This window comes from Dermochelys coriacea, chromosome 1 (assembly GCF_009764565.3).
Source record: "Dermochelys coriacea isolate rDerCor1 chromosome 1, rDerCor1.pri.v4, whole genome shotgun sequence".
NCBI classification, from domain to species: Eukaryota; Metazoa; Chordata; order Testudines; family Dermochelyidae; genus Dermochelys; species Dermochelys coriacea.
Window position 1 is genome coordinate 43113157 of NC_050068.2, and position 18944 is coordinate 43132100.

The 18944-nt window shown below is 41.9% G+C and overlaps 1 protein-coding gene across 3 annotated transcripts in view; it reads right to left on the reverse strand.

Moving 5' to 3' along the window:
* ATP8A2 (ATPase phospholipid transporting 8A2) overlaps positions 1-18944 on the reverse strand; it is a 663533-nt gene that overhangs the window by 175379 nt on the left and 469210 nt on the right. For all 3 annotated transcript variants that reach the window (XM_038388027.2, XM_043504314.1, XM_038388029.2), the window contains one exon: positions 3292-3366. In XM_038388027.2, coding sequence (XP_038243955.1) covers positions 3292-3366 — 75 coding nt within the window. The remainder of the gene's footprint in view (positions 1-3291; positions 3367-18944) is intronic.

Genomic DNA, 18944 nt, shown 5'->3' on the forward strand with positions numbered 1-18944 from the left:
CAAAATAACTCAACACACAATGGGGAAATTTCACACATACTGGCAAAAGTTCCTGCAGTTTCCCACTTGCCTTAGTCAAGGCTTGTGGATCCAGGCACCAGACTAGATGTAACTAATAATGTCACTAGTAGATGTCAGTGAACTGATAGACCAAGTTTCTATAAAACCAGGGAACAGAATAAATCTTTAGCATTGATTGTGGAAGATAAATGTCTAAAAATGGCCTCCCATGGATGAAAACGATAAGGGGCTTTAGAAGCTCCCATAATACAATAATAAATGAAGGACAAAAAGTCCAAAAACATGGTACAAGATAAATATATGGTTTCAGAGTAGCAGCCGTGTTATTCTGTATCCACAAAAGGAAAAGGAGTACTTGTGGCACCTTAGAGACTAACAAATTTATTTGAGCATAAGCTTTTGTGAGCTACAGCTCACTTCATCGGTGGCATGCAGTGGAAAATACAGTGGGGAGATTTTATATACACAGAGAACATGAAATAACGGGTGTTACCATACACACTGTAACGAGAGTGATCAGGTAAGGTGAGCTATTACCAGCAGGAGCGCGGGAGGGGAACCTTTTGTAGCGATAATCAAGGTGGGTCATTTCCAGCACTTGACAAGAACGTGTGAGGAACAGTAGGGGAGGGGGGAAATACACCAAGTAAAACTATTTCCCCATGTTTAATGACACATCCACTCCCAGACTTTATTCAAGCCTAAGTTAATTGTGTCCAGTTTACAAATTAATTCCAATTCAGCAGTTTCTTGTTGGAGTCTGTTTTTGAAGTTTTTTTTGTTGAAGAATTGCCACTTTTAGGTCTGTAATCGAGAGACCAAAGAGATTGAAGTGTTCTCCAACTGGTTTTTGAATGTTATCATTCTTGCCGTCTGATTTGTGTCCATTTATTCTTTTACGTAGAGATTGTCCAGTTTGGCCAATGTACATGGCAGAGGGGCATTGCTGGCACATGATGGCATATATCATATTGGTAGATGGCCAGATGAACGAGACTGTGATAGTGTGGCTGATGTGATTAGGCCCTATGATGGTGTCCCTGAATAGATATGTGGACACAGTTGGCAACGGGCTTTGTTGCAAGGATAGGTTCCTGGGTTAGTGGTTTTGTTGTGTGGTTGCTGGTGAGTATTTGCTTCAGGTTGGTGGGCTGTCTGTAAGCAAGGACTGGCCTGTCTCCCAAGATCTGAAAGAGCGATGGGTCGTCCTTCAGGATAGCTCAAGAACAAATCCGCACAGACACACCCCTAGAACACCGACCTGGGGTATTCTATCTGCTACCCAAGATCTATAAACCTGGAAATCCTGGACGCCCCATCATCTCAGGCATTGGCATCCTGACAGCAGGGTTGTCTGGCTATGTAGACTCCCTCCTCAGGCCCTACACTATCAGCACTGCCAGCTATCTTCGAGACACCACTGACTTCCTGAGGAAATTACAATCCATCGGTGATCTTCCTGAAAACACCATCCTAGCCACTATGGATATAGAAGCCCTCTACACCAACATTCCACACAAAGATGGATTACAAGCCATCAGTAACAGTATCCCTGATAATGTCACGGCAAACCTGGTGGCTGAACTTTGTGACTTGGTCCTCACCCATAACTATTTCACATTTGGGGACAATATATACCTTCAAATCAGCGGCACTGCGATGGGTACCCGCATGGCCCCACAGCATGCCAACGTTTTTATGGCTGACTTAGAACAACGCTTTCTCAGCTCTCGTCCCATAATACTCCTACTCTACTTGCACTATATTGATGACATCTTCATCATCTGGACCCATGAAAAAGACAGACAAACACCCGCAAGATCTCTATCAAGCGTTCTTACAACTACAATACCCACCTGCTGAAGTGAAGAAACAGATTGACAGAGCCAGAAGAGTAGCCAGAAGTTACCTACTACAGGACAGGCCCAACAAAGAAAATAACAGAACGCCACTAGCCATCACCTTCAGCCCCCAACTAAAACCTCTCCAACGCATCATCAAGGATCTACAGCCTATCCTGAAGGACGACCCATCACTCTCACAGATCTTGGGAGACAGGCCAGTCCTTGCTTACAAGACAGCCCCCCAACCTGAAGCAAATACTCACCAGCAACCACACACCACACAACAGAACCACTAACCAAGGAACCTATCCTTGCAATAAAGCCCGTTGCCAACTGTGTCCACATATCTATTCAGGGGACACCATTATAGGGCCTAATCACATCAGCCACACTATCACAGGCTCATTCACCTGCATATCTACAAATGTGATATATGCCATCATGTGCCAGCAATGCCCTTCTGCCATGTACATTGGCCAAACTGGACAGTCTCTACGTAAAAGAATAAATGGACACAAATCAGACGGCAAGAATGATAACATTCAAAAACCAGTTGGAGAACACTTCAATCTCTCTGGTCGATTACAGACCTAAAAGTGGCAATTCTTCAACAAAAAAACTTCAAAAACAGACTCCAATGAGAGACTGCTGAATTGGAATTAATTTGTAAACTGGACACAATAAACTTAGGCTTGAATAAAGACTGGGAGTGGATGTGTCATTACACCAAGTAAACCTATTTCCCCATGTTTATTCCCCCCCCAACACTGTTCCTCACATGTTCTTGTCAACTGCTGGAAATGGCCCACCTTGATTATCACTACAAAAGGTTCCCTCCGCACCCCTGATGGTAATAGCTCACCTTACCTGATCACTCTTGTTACAGTGTGTATGGTAACCCCCATTATTTCATGTTCTCTGTGTATATAAAATCTCCCCACTGTATTTTCAACTGCATGCCTCCGATGAAGTGAGCTGTAGCTCACGAAAGCTTATGCTCAAATAAATTTGTTAGTCTCCAAGGTGCCACAAGTCCTCCTTTTCTTTTTTTGAAGATAAATATATATTTATGTTGACTAGGAAAAAAGAAGAAAAATAAAAATGTTTAAATATAAAAAATTGTCTGAAATACTTTGAACAATTTGAATTGCATAAACATACAGAGAACTAATGAAAGAATATTATTAAGAAAAAAATGTTAATATTTTCAAGGCACTATTCCAAATACATTGGCTGTGATTAAAAATAAACATCCAGGATCTTTTGCATCTACAGTCTAGGGCAGATCAACAAAGGCCCTAAAAATGCATTTGTACTTCATGATATGTATGCAGATGGTTGGCTGAGATAAACTGCACAGACATAAACAACAATGGAATGTCACTGAGGTTCTGCATACCATCAAGCCGAGATACGGAATACTTACCACATTGTACAGGCCGATGCACCATCGCTCAAATAAAATCTGCCCAGAAAATCCATTAACAAATGCAAACCAAAGCTGAAACAGAAGAAAGTTACACAAAACTTTAGATCAATATTGCGCTAAATGTTTCCACATATTGAAGAGGAGAGAAGGGTGTGGAATGTGGACCACCATCTGAAGACAGCTGCTTAATGTGCTCTAAAAATAATTATCAGCAGTGTCCCACAGTTGTTTCTTTTAAAGTCCTGAAATTTTAAATAGCGCTACAGAACTGCTTATTTAAGTTAGATCACTAAAGTGATGGAGCAAATTGTAGTATTGGCATCATTGCACTAAAAAAAAAATCCCTAAAACTATTTATAGACTACTGACAACTTGTTCATGTACGCAAAGTTAGAAGCTATCCTGGTTTCCATCACATCTTAGCAAGTGTTAGAAATTTCATGGTAAACTTACTCTGAAGTCTGTAATGTCCCATTTGACACTATTGGATAAAAACAGCAGCACTGTAATTCCTGGAAATTCTTAGAAACTATTGCAACCAGAATGCTATGTTGCCTTAAAAATGGTGAGAAGCCAGCTTCCTTGACCTTACTTCTCACATTGCTCAACCAGTATCTTGACATGTTTAAGTACATATGCCAGGTGCAATGCACAGAGCAGGTGAGGGGGGAGAAAACAAAAAGAGAGATGAAGAAGCATTCAAATTCCTTAATTTCCATAAGCAACACCTCCATTCCATCAGGGCTTCCACTAGCCAATACAAATACAAAAAGAAAAGGAGTACTTGTGGCACCTTAGAGACTAACAAATTTATTAGAGCATAAGCTTTCGTGAGCTACAGCTCTGTTAGTCTCTAAGGTGCCACAAGTACTCCTTTTCTTTTTGCGAATACAGACTAACACGGCTGCTACTCTGAAACAAAACAAATACAGCTAATTTTCTGAAACATATTCCCAGATCTTGGCAATGGGGATCCAGGTTTCTTTTCTATAGTTCACTGTAGCTACGAATGAGGATGCTTATCTCAGAAACAATGATTTCAGAATACAGTAGTCCATCTGTCTACTCAGCAACATAGGCATCCCAGTGCTCTGCTCAGTTCTCTGGAACCCCAATGAACAGAGTCAACTTCAAGGCTTTGGTAACAAGACTCTTTCTGACGCTTTGAAACATTTTCCCCTTGAAAAGTTTGTCTCCGACTTAGCTATACAAATAACATTTGTAGTATTTTATTAAGTTTCTCAGACTAAATGTTATCAGTTACAGGTGCTAGAAATTTTATAGGAAAAATCAAAATCTTCTGAAACCTCATCCGATCCTAAAAAGTATCTTTTATTGAAATAATCATATGTTGGATAATCAAATACACTTGTTTCAAGGGAAATACTATTTAGATGGGCAAGAATGAACGAAAACACAGATTTTAAAAGAATATTTTGGTACTTTAAAATCCAAACTTGACAGTTTTCCTTTTAGCAGGCTCCATACAGGTAAAACTGAAGCAAAATGAGAACATGCTGTATTTTCAATGCTTACACAAGCTTACTTGCATTACCCTCTTTCTAAACATGAGATGGAGTTGTATGGTTATGACACACTATAAAATAATGGCTATGCTTGTCTTTGCAGGGTTTCACACTAGCAAATGCCAATCAACACAACAAAGAATCCATGGTCTATTTCCTTAATATTTTAATGTCAAGGAACACAAATCATGGAGTCTCAGTGTACAATAATATACAAATATATTTATTATGAAGCTGACGTAAGCCATAAATTGTCATGTGTAGTTTGTTAAATACTATTTGCTTTTACAGACTATGTATTACTTTTTGAGGTTATGGAAAAAAATCCTCTGTCTTAATGTTCTTGTTAACAAGAAATACTAAATACAATTGAGTCTGTGCAAGCCACAACTACCCATGCTTGACTCAGACTTGGTGAGTCGCTCAGAAAACTTGCCAAGTCTGCCTGGCTTGCCAAGCTCCTGGGGTTTGTGGTGCTTGAGTATAGTCTTGCTAGGTGCAAATGGACCAAATGTTATTAAATGGCTTTTCTGGAAAAGAAACGTTCTTTTCAATTTAACTATTGCCTGACTGCCAAAACAGTTGGAACACTTTATTTATAATTCAGTTATAAAAAAAATATGTCCAGGGAACATAAGACATCTGACTTTAATGCAAGGAAATTCATGACTGAAAACTAAGATTGAAAATCCAGGCTGACACTCTATTATTACCTTACTTTATTATGGCTAATATTGCAGAGATCTGAGATCTCTAGGTAATGTTATATATTATCTTCCGCAGTATCCAAAAATGGAGCACATTAAATACAGAGATACAGTTCACAGCTGCGGCCTTAAAGCGTGGTTGCATTCTTTATATGTAACAGGTTTCAGAGTAGCAGCCGTGTTAGTCTGTATTCGCAAAAAGAAAAGGAGTACTTGTGGCACCTTAGAGACTAACAAATTTATTAGAGCATAAGCTTTCGTGAGCTACAGCATCCGATGAAATGCATCCGATGAAGTGAGCTGTAGCTCACGAAAGCTTATGCTCTAATAAATTTGTTAGTCTCTAAGGTGCCACAAGTACTCCTTTTCTTTTTATATGTAACGACTCTCATTTTTGAAAAACTCAGTGCCAACTGTACATGGGCACCTGCACACTACGAAATCAGATCACCACCTTATTGTAGAGGTCACTGAATAGCCGACAGATGGTAACAACTTTGCCAATACTGATTTGAGCTGGATGCAAGCTGGTGACCTAAAGGGGAAAAGTTCAATATTCCATTACCAATATCCTGAGCCACACAGTCCATCCACCTGGCTTTAAAATGTATTTTAAGAAAAGAGCAAGTGACATTTTCAGAAAATGTTCCCACTCCAGTAAGTTTGAAGGCAATTTTAATTGCATTTTTATTTCCTTATGCATAATTATTACTTCAACATTAATGCTTGAAAAAGTAGGAACTAATTTATTTAAGCACTCTAAGGTAATCGGATAGCAAACCATCTATTCTAAATGTGTATATTTATGATGTCTTGATAATAGACAACTTAACGAGTACTAGAAATGTTTTCCCAATCCTGCTAAAGGGCACAGAAAGCTAATATAATCAGGGTATCAACAATTGCCACAGGCACCAGTTACAGCTAGATGCCTTTACTATATAGAGATGAGTTAAAATCTCAAAATATTCTCTCTTAACACACACATTTTGCATGCTCTTACCAAATAAACTCATTTACAGTTTGCCTAATAAAGCAGGTTTATGTATCTCATATGCAATTTATTAATAATGTATCCTGATTAAAATCCTCTTTGTTCCAGACGTATCTCTCAATGCAAGACTCTAATTCCTGCTCAAGTGCACATAGACCTAATATAATCCTTTCATTAAAGTATATATGTCATCAATTTTATAATATAGCTAAAGAATCTCTTTAATAAGATTTGAGAGAGTAGGCCTGGCTTCCTGAAATTCACTTGACTTACCAAGGAATGTTTTTTTGCTATTTTTCTTTGCTTATTAACTGTTAAAAGGAGAAAGAAAATTGTTCTTCTTTCAGTAGTAGAAAAACAATTTTTTTCTAACCCAACCCACCCTAAGCAGATATAATTTAAAATTAAAGGAATCTCTAACCTTTTCTCCCAATTTCCCAATTATTCCAAGTTTTAATCTGATTTTTTCTTTTAAATTACTAAAATTTATACAGCAAGAGTTGGTCAGATAAATAGCTTATAAGGATATAGAAGCAATCTCAATAGTAGATGTTTCCTAAATTTTAACACTAATACATTTTAAAAATCCTGAACAGATGTTATTCCTTCTATTGCTGTCTTAATTTGAAGACTATAGTTGATATTTTAGTATACTGGAATTACAAAAATGTACCATTTTGGTCTTTCATTCCTCTTTAATTACACAGAGAGAAACACCTAGAAATTTATTTTTTCCCTTGAACATATTGCTTCTATGCCTTCTCTTCTAAACTTGAGCACTGAACACTGTAAAGATCTGGGTCCCTATCATCATGGAAGACGTGCACTCACCCCCAAAACCCCATAGAAGTCAATGGGAGTTATATGGCTGCATGCAACATCTGACATAGGGAAGGGTAGGAGAAACGTCTTGGAGGCCAAATTTAGGCTGCTAGGAAAGAGACTGAAATACAGGACCTCTATGGTGGCATTCTCAGAAATGCCTCCAGTTCCATGCGCAGGGCCAGATAGGCAGGCAGAGCTTCAGAATCTTAATGCGTGGATGAGACAATGGCGTAGAGAGGAGGGGTTTAGATTTATTAGGAACTGGGAAACTTTTGGGATGGGGGAGCCTGTACGTGAAGGATGGGCTCCACCTAAAACAAAGTGGATCCAGACTGCTGGCACGTAACATTAAAAAGGTTGCAGAGCAGTTGTTAAACGAAGAGATGGGGGAAAGCCAATTGCTGCAGAGGCGCACATGGATTGGACAGAGACTTCTCTTACAGGAGAGTCTATTGATAGAGATTCATTAGGTTTTAGTCAGGAGGAGAGGATGGAAGAGGACAAAGTATGGGCCAGATCAGATGAGAAACATTCACATAAAGAATCTGACACACCAGAAAAGGGCAGACAAATAAACAGTGACAAGTTTTTAAAGTGCTTGTACACAAATGCTAGAGTCTAAATAATAAGATGGGTGAACTAGAGTGCCTCGTGTTAAAGGAGGATATTGATATAAGAGGCATCACAGAAACCTGGTGGAGTGAGGACAATCAATGGGAGACAATCATTCCGGGGTACAAAATATATCAGAAGGACAGAACAGGTCATGCGGGAGGGGGGAGGGGCACTATATGTGAAAGAAAATGTAGAATCAAATGAAATAAAAATCTTAAATGAATCCACATGTTCCATAGAATCTCTATGGATAGCAATTCCATGCTCTAATAAGAACATAACAGTAGGGATCTATTATCGACCACCTGATCAGGACAGTGATAGTGACGATGAAAGGCTAAGGGAAATTAGAGAGGCTATCAAAATAAAGAACTCAATAATAGTGGGGGATTTCAATTATCCCCATATTGACTGGGTACATGTCACCTTAGGACGAAATGCAGAGACAAAATTTCTCGATACTTTAAATGACTGCTTCTTGGAGAGGCTGGTACAGGAACCCACAAGGGGAGAGGCAACTCTCGATCTAGTCCTGAGTGGAGCTCAGGATCTGGTCCAAGAGGTAACTATAACAGGACTGCTTGGAAATAGTGACCATAATATAATAACATTTAACATTCCTGTGGTGAGAAGAACACCTCAACAGTCCAACACTGTGGCATTTAATTTCAGAAAGGGGAACTATGCAAAAATGAGGAGGTTAGTTAAACAGAAATTAAAAGGTACAGTGACTAGAGTGAAATCCCTGCAAACTGCATGGACACTTTTCAAAGACACCATAATAGAGGCTCAACTTAAATGTATACCCCACATTAAAAAACACAGTAAAAGAACTAAAAAAGAGCCATGGTGGCTTAACAACCACGTAAAAGAAGCAGTGAGAGATAAAAAGTCATCTTTTAAAAAGTGGAAGTCAAATCCTAGTGAAGTAAATAGAAAGGAGCATAAACACTGCCAAATTAAACGTAAAAATGTAATAACAAAAGCCAAAAAGGAGTTTGAAGAACAACTAGCCAAAAACTCAAAAGGTAATAACAAAATGTTTTTTAAGTACATCAGAAGCAGAAAGTCTGCTAAACAACCAGTGGGGCCCCTGGATGATCGAGATACGAAAGGAGCACTTAAAGTCGATAAAGTCATCGCAGAGAAACTAAATGAATTCTTTGCTTCCGTCTTCACGGCAGAGGATGTTAGAGAGATTCCCAAACCTGAGCCGTCTTTTGTAGATGACAAATCTGAGGAATTGTCACAGATTGAAGTGTCACCAGAGGAGGTTTTGGAATTAATTGAGAAACTTAACAGTAACAAGTCACCAGGACCAGAGGGCATTCACCCAAGAGTTCTGAAAGAACTCAAATGTGAAATTGCAGAACTATTAACTAAGGTTTGTAACCTATCTGTTAAATCAGCTACTGTACCCAATGACTGAAAGACAGCTAATATAATGCCAATATTTAAGAAGGGCTCTAGAGGTGATCCTGGCAATTACAGACTAGTAAGGCTAACATCAATACCGGGCAAATTAGTTGGAACAATATAAAAAATTAAATTGTCAGACACATAGAAGAACATAAACTGTTTTACACAAAAGTCAACATGGTTTCTGTAAAGGGAGATCATGTTTTACTAATCTATTAGAGTTCTTTGAGGGAGTCAACAAACATGTGGACAAGGAGGATCCAGTGGACATAGTGTACTTAGATTTCCAGAAAGCCTTTAACAAGGTCCCTCACCAAAGGCTCTTAGGTAAATTAAGTTGTCCTGGGATAAGAGGGAAGATCCTTTCATGGACTGAGAACTGGTTAAAAGACAGGGAACAAAGGGCAGGAATAAATGGTAAATTTTCAGAATGGAGAGGGGTAAATAGTGGTGTTCCCCAAGGGTTGGTCCTAGGACCAATCCTATTCAACTTATTCATAAATGATCTGGAGAAAGGGGTAAACAATAGGGTGGCAAAGTTTGCAGATGATACTAAACTGCTCAAGATAGTTAAGACCAAAGCAGACAGTGAAAAACTTCAAAAAGATCTCACAAAGCTAAGTGACTGGGCAACAAAATGGCAAATAAAATTTAATGTGGATAAATGTAAAGTAATACACATTGGGAAAAAATAACCCCAACTATACATACAATAGGCTAATTTAGCTACAACTAATCAGGAGAAAAATTTTGGAGTCATCGTGGATAGTTCTCTGAAGACGTCCACGCAATGTGCAGCGGCAGTCAAAAAAGCAAACGGGATGTTAAGAATCATTAAAAAAGAGAGAGAGAATAAGACAGAATATCTTATTGCCCTTATATAAAACCATGGTATGCCCACATCTTGAATACTGTGTACAGATGTGGTCCCCTCAACTCAAAAAAAATATACTGGCATTAGAAAAGGTTGAGAAAAGGGCAACTAAAATTATGAGGGGTTTGGGTCCCATATGAGGGGAGATCCCATATGAGGAGAGATTAAAGGGGCTAGGACTTTTTAGCTTGGAAAAGAGGAGACTAAGAGGGGATATGACAGAGGTATATAAAATCATGAGTGGTGTGGAGAACGTGAATAAGGAAATGTTATTTACTTGTTCCTATAATATAAGAACTAGGGGCCACCATATGAAATTAATGGGCAGCAGGTTTAAAACAAATACAAGGGAGTTCTTCTTCACATAGTGCACAGTCAACCTGTGGAACTTCTTGCCTGAGGAGGTTGTGAAGGCTAGGACTATAATAGGATTTAAAAGAGAACTGGATAAATTCATGGAGATTAAGTCCATTAATGGCTATTAGCCAGGATGGGTAAGGACTGGTGTCCCTAGCCTCTGTTTGTCAGAGGGTGGAGATGGATGGCAGGAGAGAGATCACTAGATCATTACCTGTTAGGTTCACTCCCTCTAGGGCACCTGGCATTGGCCACTGTCGGTAGATAGGATACTGGGCTGGATGGACCTTTGGTCTGACCCAGTATGGCCATTCTTATGTTCTTATGTTCAAGGAGATAATCAAGCCCCTGAAGACTCTGCGACTCACCTATGCTATTATGGCTCATTATCAAATTGTGATAATGCCCAACAGCCCAGTCAGGATCTGGGCCCCATTGTATGAGACATGACCCCTGCCCAAAAGAGTTCACAATGTAATTCAAGACAAGGTGCAAAAAGTCAGTGTAATAGCAGAAGGGAAGGAGGGAGGATGGACAAGAATAACAGAAATGAGATACCAGTCACATAAATTAGCTATTAGCACAGTCCCCACTGGCTTTTTTCCCAGATGTTATCACTAGGTAGCACTCTGGCCTCTTGGTTAAAAGGCATCATGCCAGGATACTGTACCCACTGCTGACAATATAGTATTTAGGGATGTTATCTTGTTAGAGGGGCTAGCTAAGAGGAAATATTAAACTGAAGTCCCTCTGGTCATCTCTGGTAGCACTTTTTAAAAATTAGATAACCCTTCAACATTCCTTCTCTTAATAAAAGCAGGTTATAACAAACAAAGGGGTGTTTGAACTAGGCAACTGAGTACCCAATGACTCCATTTGCCTAAACCGAGCCACATTTTCTAACATGGGCATGTAAGCAGGATGTCCATATGATACATTTAAGTGCTCAAATCAGCATTTAGATACATAAATTCTCACTTTAAACATCTAAGAGCTAAACTGAACATATGATCTGGATGTCTATTACAGTGCGCAGCCAGGTTTTCTTCTGCTTTGGTTCTATGGGGAATGGTATCTTGAAGAGGTGAGCTTACATCATGAGTTGAAGATGGTAAGGGTGGAAATTTTCTTGATCTTCTTTGGTGCAGATTTCAGAGCCTTTGGTCCTAAGGCCATAGGTCAGCTATGGAAAAGGCTTCTCCTCTGATTCCCTTAAGTCACTGTCACTAGTGAGTCCACCATGTGAAGACTATAAGTTGCCTGAGCTATCAAAGGTCAGATTTACTCATCTGAAGGCCAGATGGTAGAGCTTGCCAGTTGCCCAAAACATTTCCTTCTTACAGTTAGCTTCCGTTCAATCTTTTCTGGATTAATTTCTTCAATCATGCTCAAATTTCCTAAGATACCAGGAAAGCGGCACTGTCTGCGCTAGATGTGAGCATAGGTCCTGGAACTAGGAGTGCGGCAGGGTTTTGAATCATATGCAAGGTTTTGAATCATTTACAGTTTGGTTAAATGGCTCTCAGCACCCCCACGATACAAATTATTCCAGCGTCCCTGGATGTGAGAGTTACACAGAGCTGTGTGTTGTCAGCATATTACTGGCACTGTATCCTGTATTACTGGCATGATGTTCCCTAATGGCTGTACATACATGTTACACCAGAGTGGCGTCATGACTCACCCACCATGACACTTTTTAGATCTGCTGGAAAAGGAATGAGCAAAGACAACTTTGTGACTCAGTCAACTCCGGCCAGGACACACAGGTGTTTCAACCGTACCTGGTCAAGGTTGTCTAAAACTGCTGACAAAGCAAATAGTTGCAATACTGTTGTTTTACCTCTGTCCACCTCTGTGAGGAACTCATCCATCATTGTCAGAAAGGCCATTTCAGTTTCATTATCAGCCTGAAACCAGACTGAGATGAATCTAGGATACCATCTGAGATGAGATGTTGCAGAAACCAGTCAATCATCAATAATTTTGCCCAGGAATGAGAGGCTCAAGTGAATGGTAGTTAGAGAGGTTGTAAGTGCTATGCATTTTGTTTCTGAGGCTAGGCCAGGATATTACTTGCTTCAGAATAGTTGGAAGAAGAAGTTATTCATCTTGTGCAGTAACAATGGTACTTCAAGATGTGTCCCCCTGTACATGTGCTTGTGTCCCTGTGCCGCTGATTTGAGAACTTTGGTAGCAGTGTCCATTAGGCCAGCACATGCGCTAGCCCTCCTCAGGTCCTTTTCTACCACAGAGCCATAGACAAGTACTCCGAAGTCGAGGGGAGGAGGGTGAGTTGTGGAGCACTCATAGGGACCCACATCTCGAAGAACCATCATTACTGCACAAGGTGAGTAACTACTACTACTACTTCTTCAAGTAGTGTCCCAATGGGTACTCCACTGTAGGTGATTCCCAAGCAGTATCCCTTCTGGAGGGCTGGGACTTTGGAGTTGGGTCAGTTACAGATGACAGTACTGTGGAGCTGAAGATGGCATCAGAGGCTGAGTCCCCAGTGATTGCATAATGTTCTGCAAAGGTGTGTACCATCACCCATGTCGCCACTCTACAGATTTCTGAGATAGGGTCATTCTTGAAGAAGGTGATGGATGAAGAGATCAACCTTGCGGAGTGTGTATCAATAGTATCTGGAGTGGTCATATTGCAAACTTGGTAACATTGGCTAATGCAGTTCGAGAACCACTTGGAGAGTCTTTGGGCTGATATTGCTGAGACCCTGGATCTTTCCGCAAGGGAGAGGAAAAGCTTAGGGGAGATCCTGAAACCCTTCGTCCTATCCAGGTAGAAGGCCAGGCTCTCCTGACATCTAGAGTGTATAATATAGCTTCTCTGTTGTCTCGGCGGTGAGGCTTTGGGTAGAAGGTTGGAAGGTGAATCAGTTAGTTCATGTGAAACTGGTAGGTTACCTTAGGGATGAATTTTGGATACGGTCTGAGCATAACCTTATCCCGAAAGAATATAGGGGGCGGGGGAGGAGAGGAGGATTGTGTCATTAGGACTGCTATTTCTCCTATTCTCCTAGCTGAGGTGATTCCTATCAGGAAGGCCATTTTCATTGAGAAAATGTAAGTGTAACAGGACCTTAAATAATCTGCTGGCCCTTTTAAAGGTAAGCAATATTTTTAGTGACATTTCCTAAGCAATTAAATGTTTAGCACAGATATGCTCTCTTGTGAAATAAAGGACAAAAGAGCATTAAGCATTTATTAAACAGTTGAATTTAACAGTTTTTATATAAACTGTGTAGTGTTTTATCATCCAGGTTTGTATTTGGTACCTGATCAAGTTTTTAGCTAAGTACATAATATCAGATCATTTGAAAATGTGGATTTCTCACATCCCTAGTCACAGCAAGAGTAGTGATGTCTATAGTAGAGACCAAAGGAGTTATTTGAAAACAGGGCCCTTATCATTAATCTAACAGCAGCTGCTGTGTGGGAAGGGGAATGTAGGAATTGCCATGCCAGAGCAGACCAATGGGCCATCAAGTCTAGCATCCTGCCGCTGGTAAAGTCTAATACTGGATGTATCAGAGAAAACAAAAACACATTTGATAGCTAGCTAGTAGAGCTGTATGTCCGGGGTCTACAGGAACCTGAATAAAGTGGAACAGCTCATTGTTCTGATAAACCCAAATATCTCATCTTATCCAGTAAGACTAGCAGATTTAGTGTTACTGTGGTACCAGAAATTGCTCCTTAAAGCATACAACAGGGAGCTTATGAGAAACCAAAAACAATTAAATAAACTTCAATACTATGACCTTACTGTGAAAAATTATAGTACAGAGGAAATTCTTCCAAAATCCTGATCGTATACGGCAATCATCTTACACCCTGAAGCACAGCAGAGCAGCATTTCTATCACCCCAATCTGTACACACTGCTGCCCCAAGTGGTGAGACGGCACCTATGTTAACTTTCTAAATTAGTTTCCTTTTCTCTCTTTCATCACAGTTTGTTGAAAAAACCAGCTAACTGTCCAATATGTTTTATATTCCATTACAAGAGCTCTGAAGCATATAATAAAGCTTCTTTGAATCTAGCAATAAGCACCCTTTAGTGAGACCAGGGGTCAGATCTGGAGGTAATGTGCTGACAATGGCAAAAGGACAGTTTAAAAGGGCACGTATTTCAGATAGTAGCTTTTTACTGGACCAATTTCTGCTCGTGTGAGAGACAAGCTTTCAAGCTACACAGAGCTCTTCCTCCGGTTTAGTATAGACAGCAGGAATTTGGGTGCCACAACGAAGCCCACAAGGATCAAAATATCCCATCGTCCACCATTCTGTGCATCCTAATGTCTCAACTTGTGAGGCGCTGCATAGCTTCAACTTCCATTCATTTAATGGAAGCTGAGGTTTCTGAGCAAGTCACAGGATCAAGTTCCAAGTGACCAAGATAAAAATAGCACAATTTTTGCTTTTTTGTTCTATGTTCAGATGTCAGACATCTGGTCCAGTAGCTGTAACACTGATAAAGTAACAATGGTATTTGGGATATGTACTGCTAGAGAATGTTTTTCTGTGGTGATATCAACTTAGGAATCATGTGCTGTTGCACTGCTAAGTGGAGTAAGAAAGTAACAGTATGGGAAATCTGATACAGATCTACATTTGTGTTCCTCTAAGAAACAGTTACTTATTGTGACTGTGGTTCTTCGAGATGTGATGCAGATATGCATTCCACTTAGGTGTGAGTACGCCCAGCAGACCGGAGCTGGATAATTTTGTCTAGCACTACCTATGGAGGAGTGGCACTTGCGCCTCATGGCCATAGCCCCTTCTCTGATTATGTGAAGCCCGATCCCCTTCAGTTCCTTCACACCAAATTCCCAGAGACTGGACTCTGATGCAGAGAGGATGGAGGGTGGGTAATGGAATACTTGTCTGCATTACATCTCAAAGAACAACAGTTACAGTAAGTAACCATTTCTTCTTCTTCTTCTTCGAGTAGATGCAGCTGTATATTCCACTTAAGTGACTCACAAAAGCAGTACCCCTTTGGAGTCTATTTAAACAAAGACTGCAGGACCACCTTCCCAAAGTTTGCATCTTGTTCTGTATGCCACAGTAATGGCATCATGGTTTGTAAATTTATGCACTGATGACCATGTGGGAGCCCTGCAAACATCCAACACTGAAATGTCACTTAACAACAAGATTGATGTTGTTTGTGCTCTCATAGAATGAGCTCACATCTGTAGAGAAGGTGCAGCTGAAGCCATTTCATATGCAGTCTGGATGCAGGGAGTTATCCACTTAGAGATAGTCTGTGAGGAGACTGCCTGTCTCTACATATAGCCTACACCAAGAGATGAAGTGAAGCTGACAGGGTTTAGTCCTCTCCAGATAAAAGCCCAGACATTTTCTGGCATCCAATGTGTGAAGATGCTGCTCCTCTGGCAATGAATGCAGCTTAGTTAAAACACAGGCAAATATACCACCTAGCTTAAATGAAACAGAGACCACTTTAGACACAAATTTTGGGTGCAGCTGCAGCATGATGAGGAATGCAGTATTTTTTTACATAAGAAAGGAAAGGGGCAGGATGCCAGAGTTTTGAATGGACATCCCATGAGAGCTGCTAAGACCGTGTTAAGGTCCACAAGGGAACTGGTTTCCACCCCAGCAGACGGAGATGAAGATTCCTTTGAAGAATCTTGCCACCATAGCATTGGAAAACACCAATCTTCTACAAATGAGTGGATGAAAGGCTGAGATCGCTGCTAGGTGTGCCCTCAACAAGCTAAGTGTAAGGCCTGAGAACTGAAGATGCAGCAAACACTCCAAAATGTCTTGGATACTAGCCAGGGTCAGCTGAACTCCAGGGGCCAATAACCACATTGAAGAATGCTTCCCCTTTGCCGAATAGACCATCCAGGGAGAGAGTTTTCTGCTATTGAGTTGGATCTGTTGAATAGCAACCGATCATTGCTCCTCATCATTATTCAACCATGGGACGACCATGTCATGAGATGCAGAGAGCTGAGCACAGGATGCAGAGTGAGACCGTGATTCTGTGTGAGCAGGTCGGGATGTAGAGGAAGGGATATGGGAGGCTGAATCGACATAGCAAGAAGCTCAGAAAACCAGCACTGCCTTGGCTATGCTGGGGCGATGAGATAAGCTTGGCCTGATCTGACCCACATATCAGGGAGGCATCAGTGACAACATCCCTGGTTGGTAAGGGCCAGACGAAGGGAATGCCTTGACATACATTCCCCTGAACATTACATTCCACTGAACAGTGTTCCCTCTAATTTTTCCCATGCATGTGCGGAATGAATTTTGTTCTGTGCACCAATATGAAGACGATGTGTGACACATCATCTCCATATGTGTGAACATAATAAAATTCATGTGGCGGGGGTGGGGCTGAGGGGTTTGGAGTGTAGGAAGAGGTTCAGGGTTGGGGCAGAGGGATAAGGTGGAGGGGGGTGAGGGCTCCAGCTGGGGTGAGGGCTCTGGGGTGGGGCTGGGATGAGGGGTTTGAGGTGCAGGCTGCCCTGGGGCTACAGCGGGGAGAGAGGACTCCCCCCAGCACTCTTTCCTCGCAGCAGCACCTGGACTCGGGGGGGAGGGAGGAAGAGGCATCTCTCCCTGACACAGCAGCTCTGGGGCTGGGGCTGCAGGATAGGCGCCTCTCCACAAGCCACGGCAGGTCCGGGCCGGGATGGGTTGGGTCTGGGGGAGGGGTGCCCCTCCCCTGGCAGCGGCAGACAGAGGAGCCCTCAGCCGGTTGGCTGAGAGGAGCGAGTGGGTGTAGGAGGGGCGGGGCAGAGAGACGACCTGGGCCAGCGGGCCTAGAGGAGCATGGGGGAGGGGCCGGAGAAGAGAGGAGCCAGCACTGCGGCCGCTGGACCTCAGCGCAAGCGAAGTGGAGTGCTGGGCCAGGCCAGCGGGGCCCCTGCTGAGCGTGGGCCTGCCACCATTATAAATCAAGTACTGTCTGGGCTGAGGTAGGGCCGCGGGAGGGATGCCTCTCCCTGCCATGGCAGGTTCTGGGGTGGGGGAAGAGGCATTTCTCCCCACCGCAGCCCTGAGTGCCTGCGCGGCACTTAATAGGCTGCTGCACAGCTGCACAACTTAGAGGGAACTTAGCCCCTGAACTATCAGCCGTTGCAAGGAGTATAGGATTGATGGAGGGAGGCAGACCAACCTATCCAGGGGGTGAAGGGTTGGACAGTAAACAGTTCTAAGCCACATTTGCAGAGGGTGAAGGCACAACCTTGTGAATGAACCACCTGCATGCATGTGAACATGGGGCCTAAGACACATCCGAACTGTCGGGGAAGGTTGAGACTGCAGACCAAAACAAAGGTGGCGAATTGTCTGGAAACGGTTGACCCGCAGGAATGCTCTAAAATTCAGAGCCTATTAGGGCCCCAGTGAACTCTATTTTCTGAGTGGGAACTAGCATTGACTTTTCTGTGTTTAGAATGAGACCCAGAGGGTTCAGTAAGCACAGTGTAATGTGTGAGAAAGGATCGCCCCCCCCAACCCAATGGACAATGTTTAACCCCCAGTTAGGGAATCGCGGGGGAATACTTAACTAAATACAACTAACACTCATCTAACTAGCACTAAGGGTACTACCAACTATATACATCTAGAAAAAATGCTCAACTAGTGAGAGAATGTGAGTCTAAAACCACACAGAGCTCTGATTCCAGTTACAAGCAGTGAGAAGGAACTGAGGGGGCTCAGGCTGCACTGCCTAATATAGCCAGGGGAGGGGCTGTGGCAGCAAAGCACAAGCACTGCCCCTCGATGGGTACTGCTCAGCAAAATTCTCCAGCTCTGGTGTGCTGGGCGCGTGCACACACACACACACACTCACTCTGAAGTGGAATACACGGCTGCATCTACTCCAAGAAGACCTATTAGTGATCAGAGGCAGCATTTAGTGGATGAGGAAGACAAAACAAATACAAATTTTTTAAAAAGCCACTTTTCTACAAAAACACTTTGCATGTCCAAATCCAGAGGAGGGCTGATTCAGGCCTTCATCCTTCTGCACCAGGTAAGCAGAATTCTGCAGCATTTACTGCATGTGTGGTAACATGCCAGATAAGACATTAAAAACGAGGTCCTTTGTGCTCTGAATGGCTGTTAAAGATCCTAAGACGGGTTTTGTAAAAGGATGGATTTGGTCCAGTGTCCTTGGGCAAAATTTTCCCTTTCCTGCACTTTTGGAAGTGTGCCAGTTGGTGGCTGCCAGCCAGTGTAGATGTAGCTGCAATTAGAGAGGGGCAAATAATTGATTTTTTAGTTTGCCAGCAGTTCTGAAAATAATGTAAAGAACTTGGTT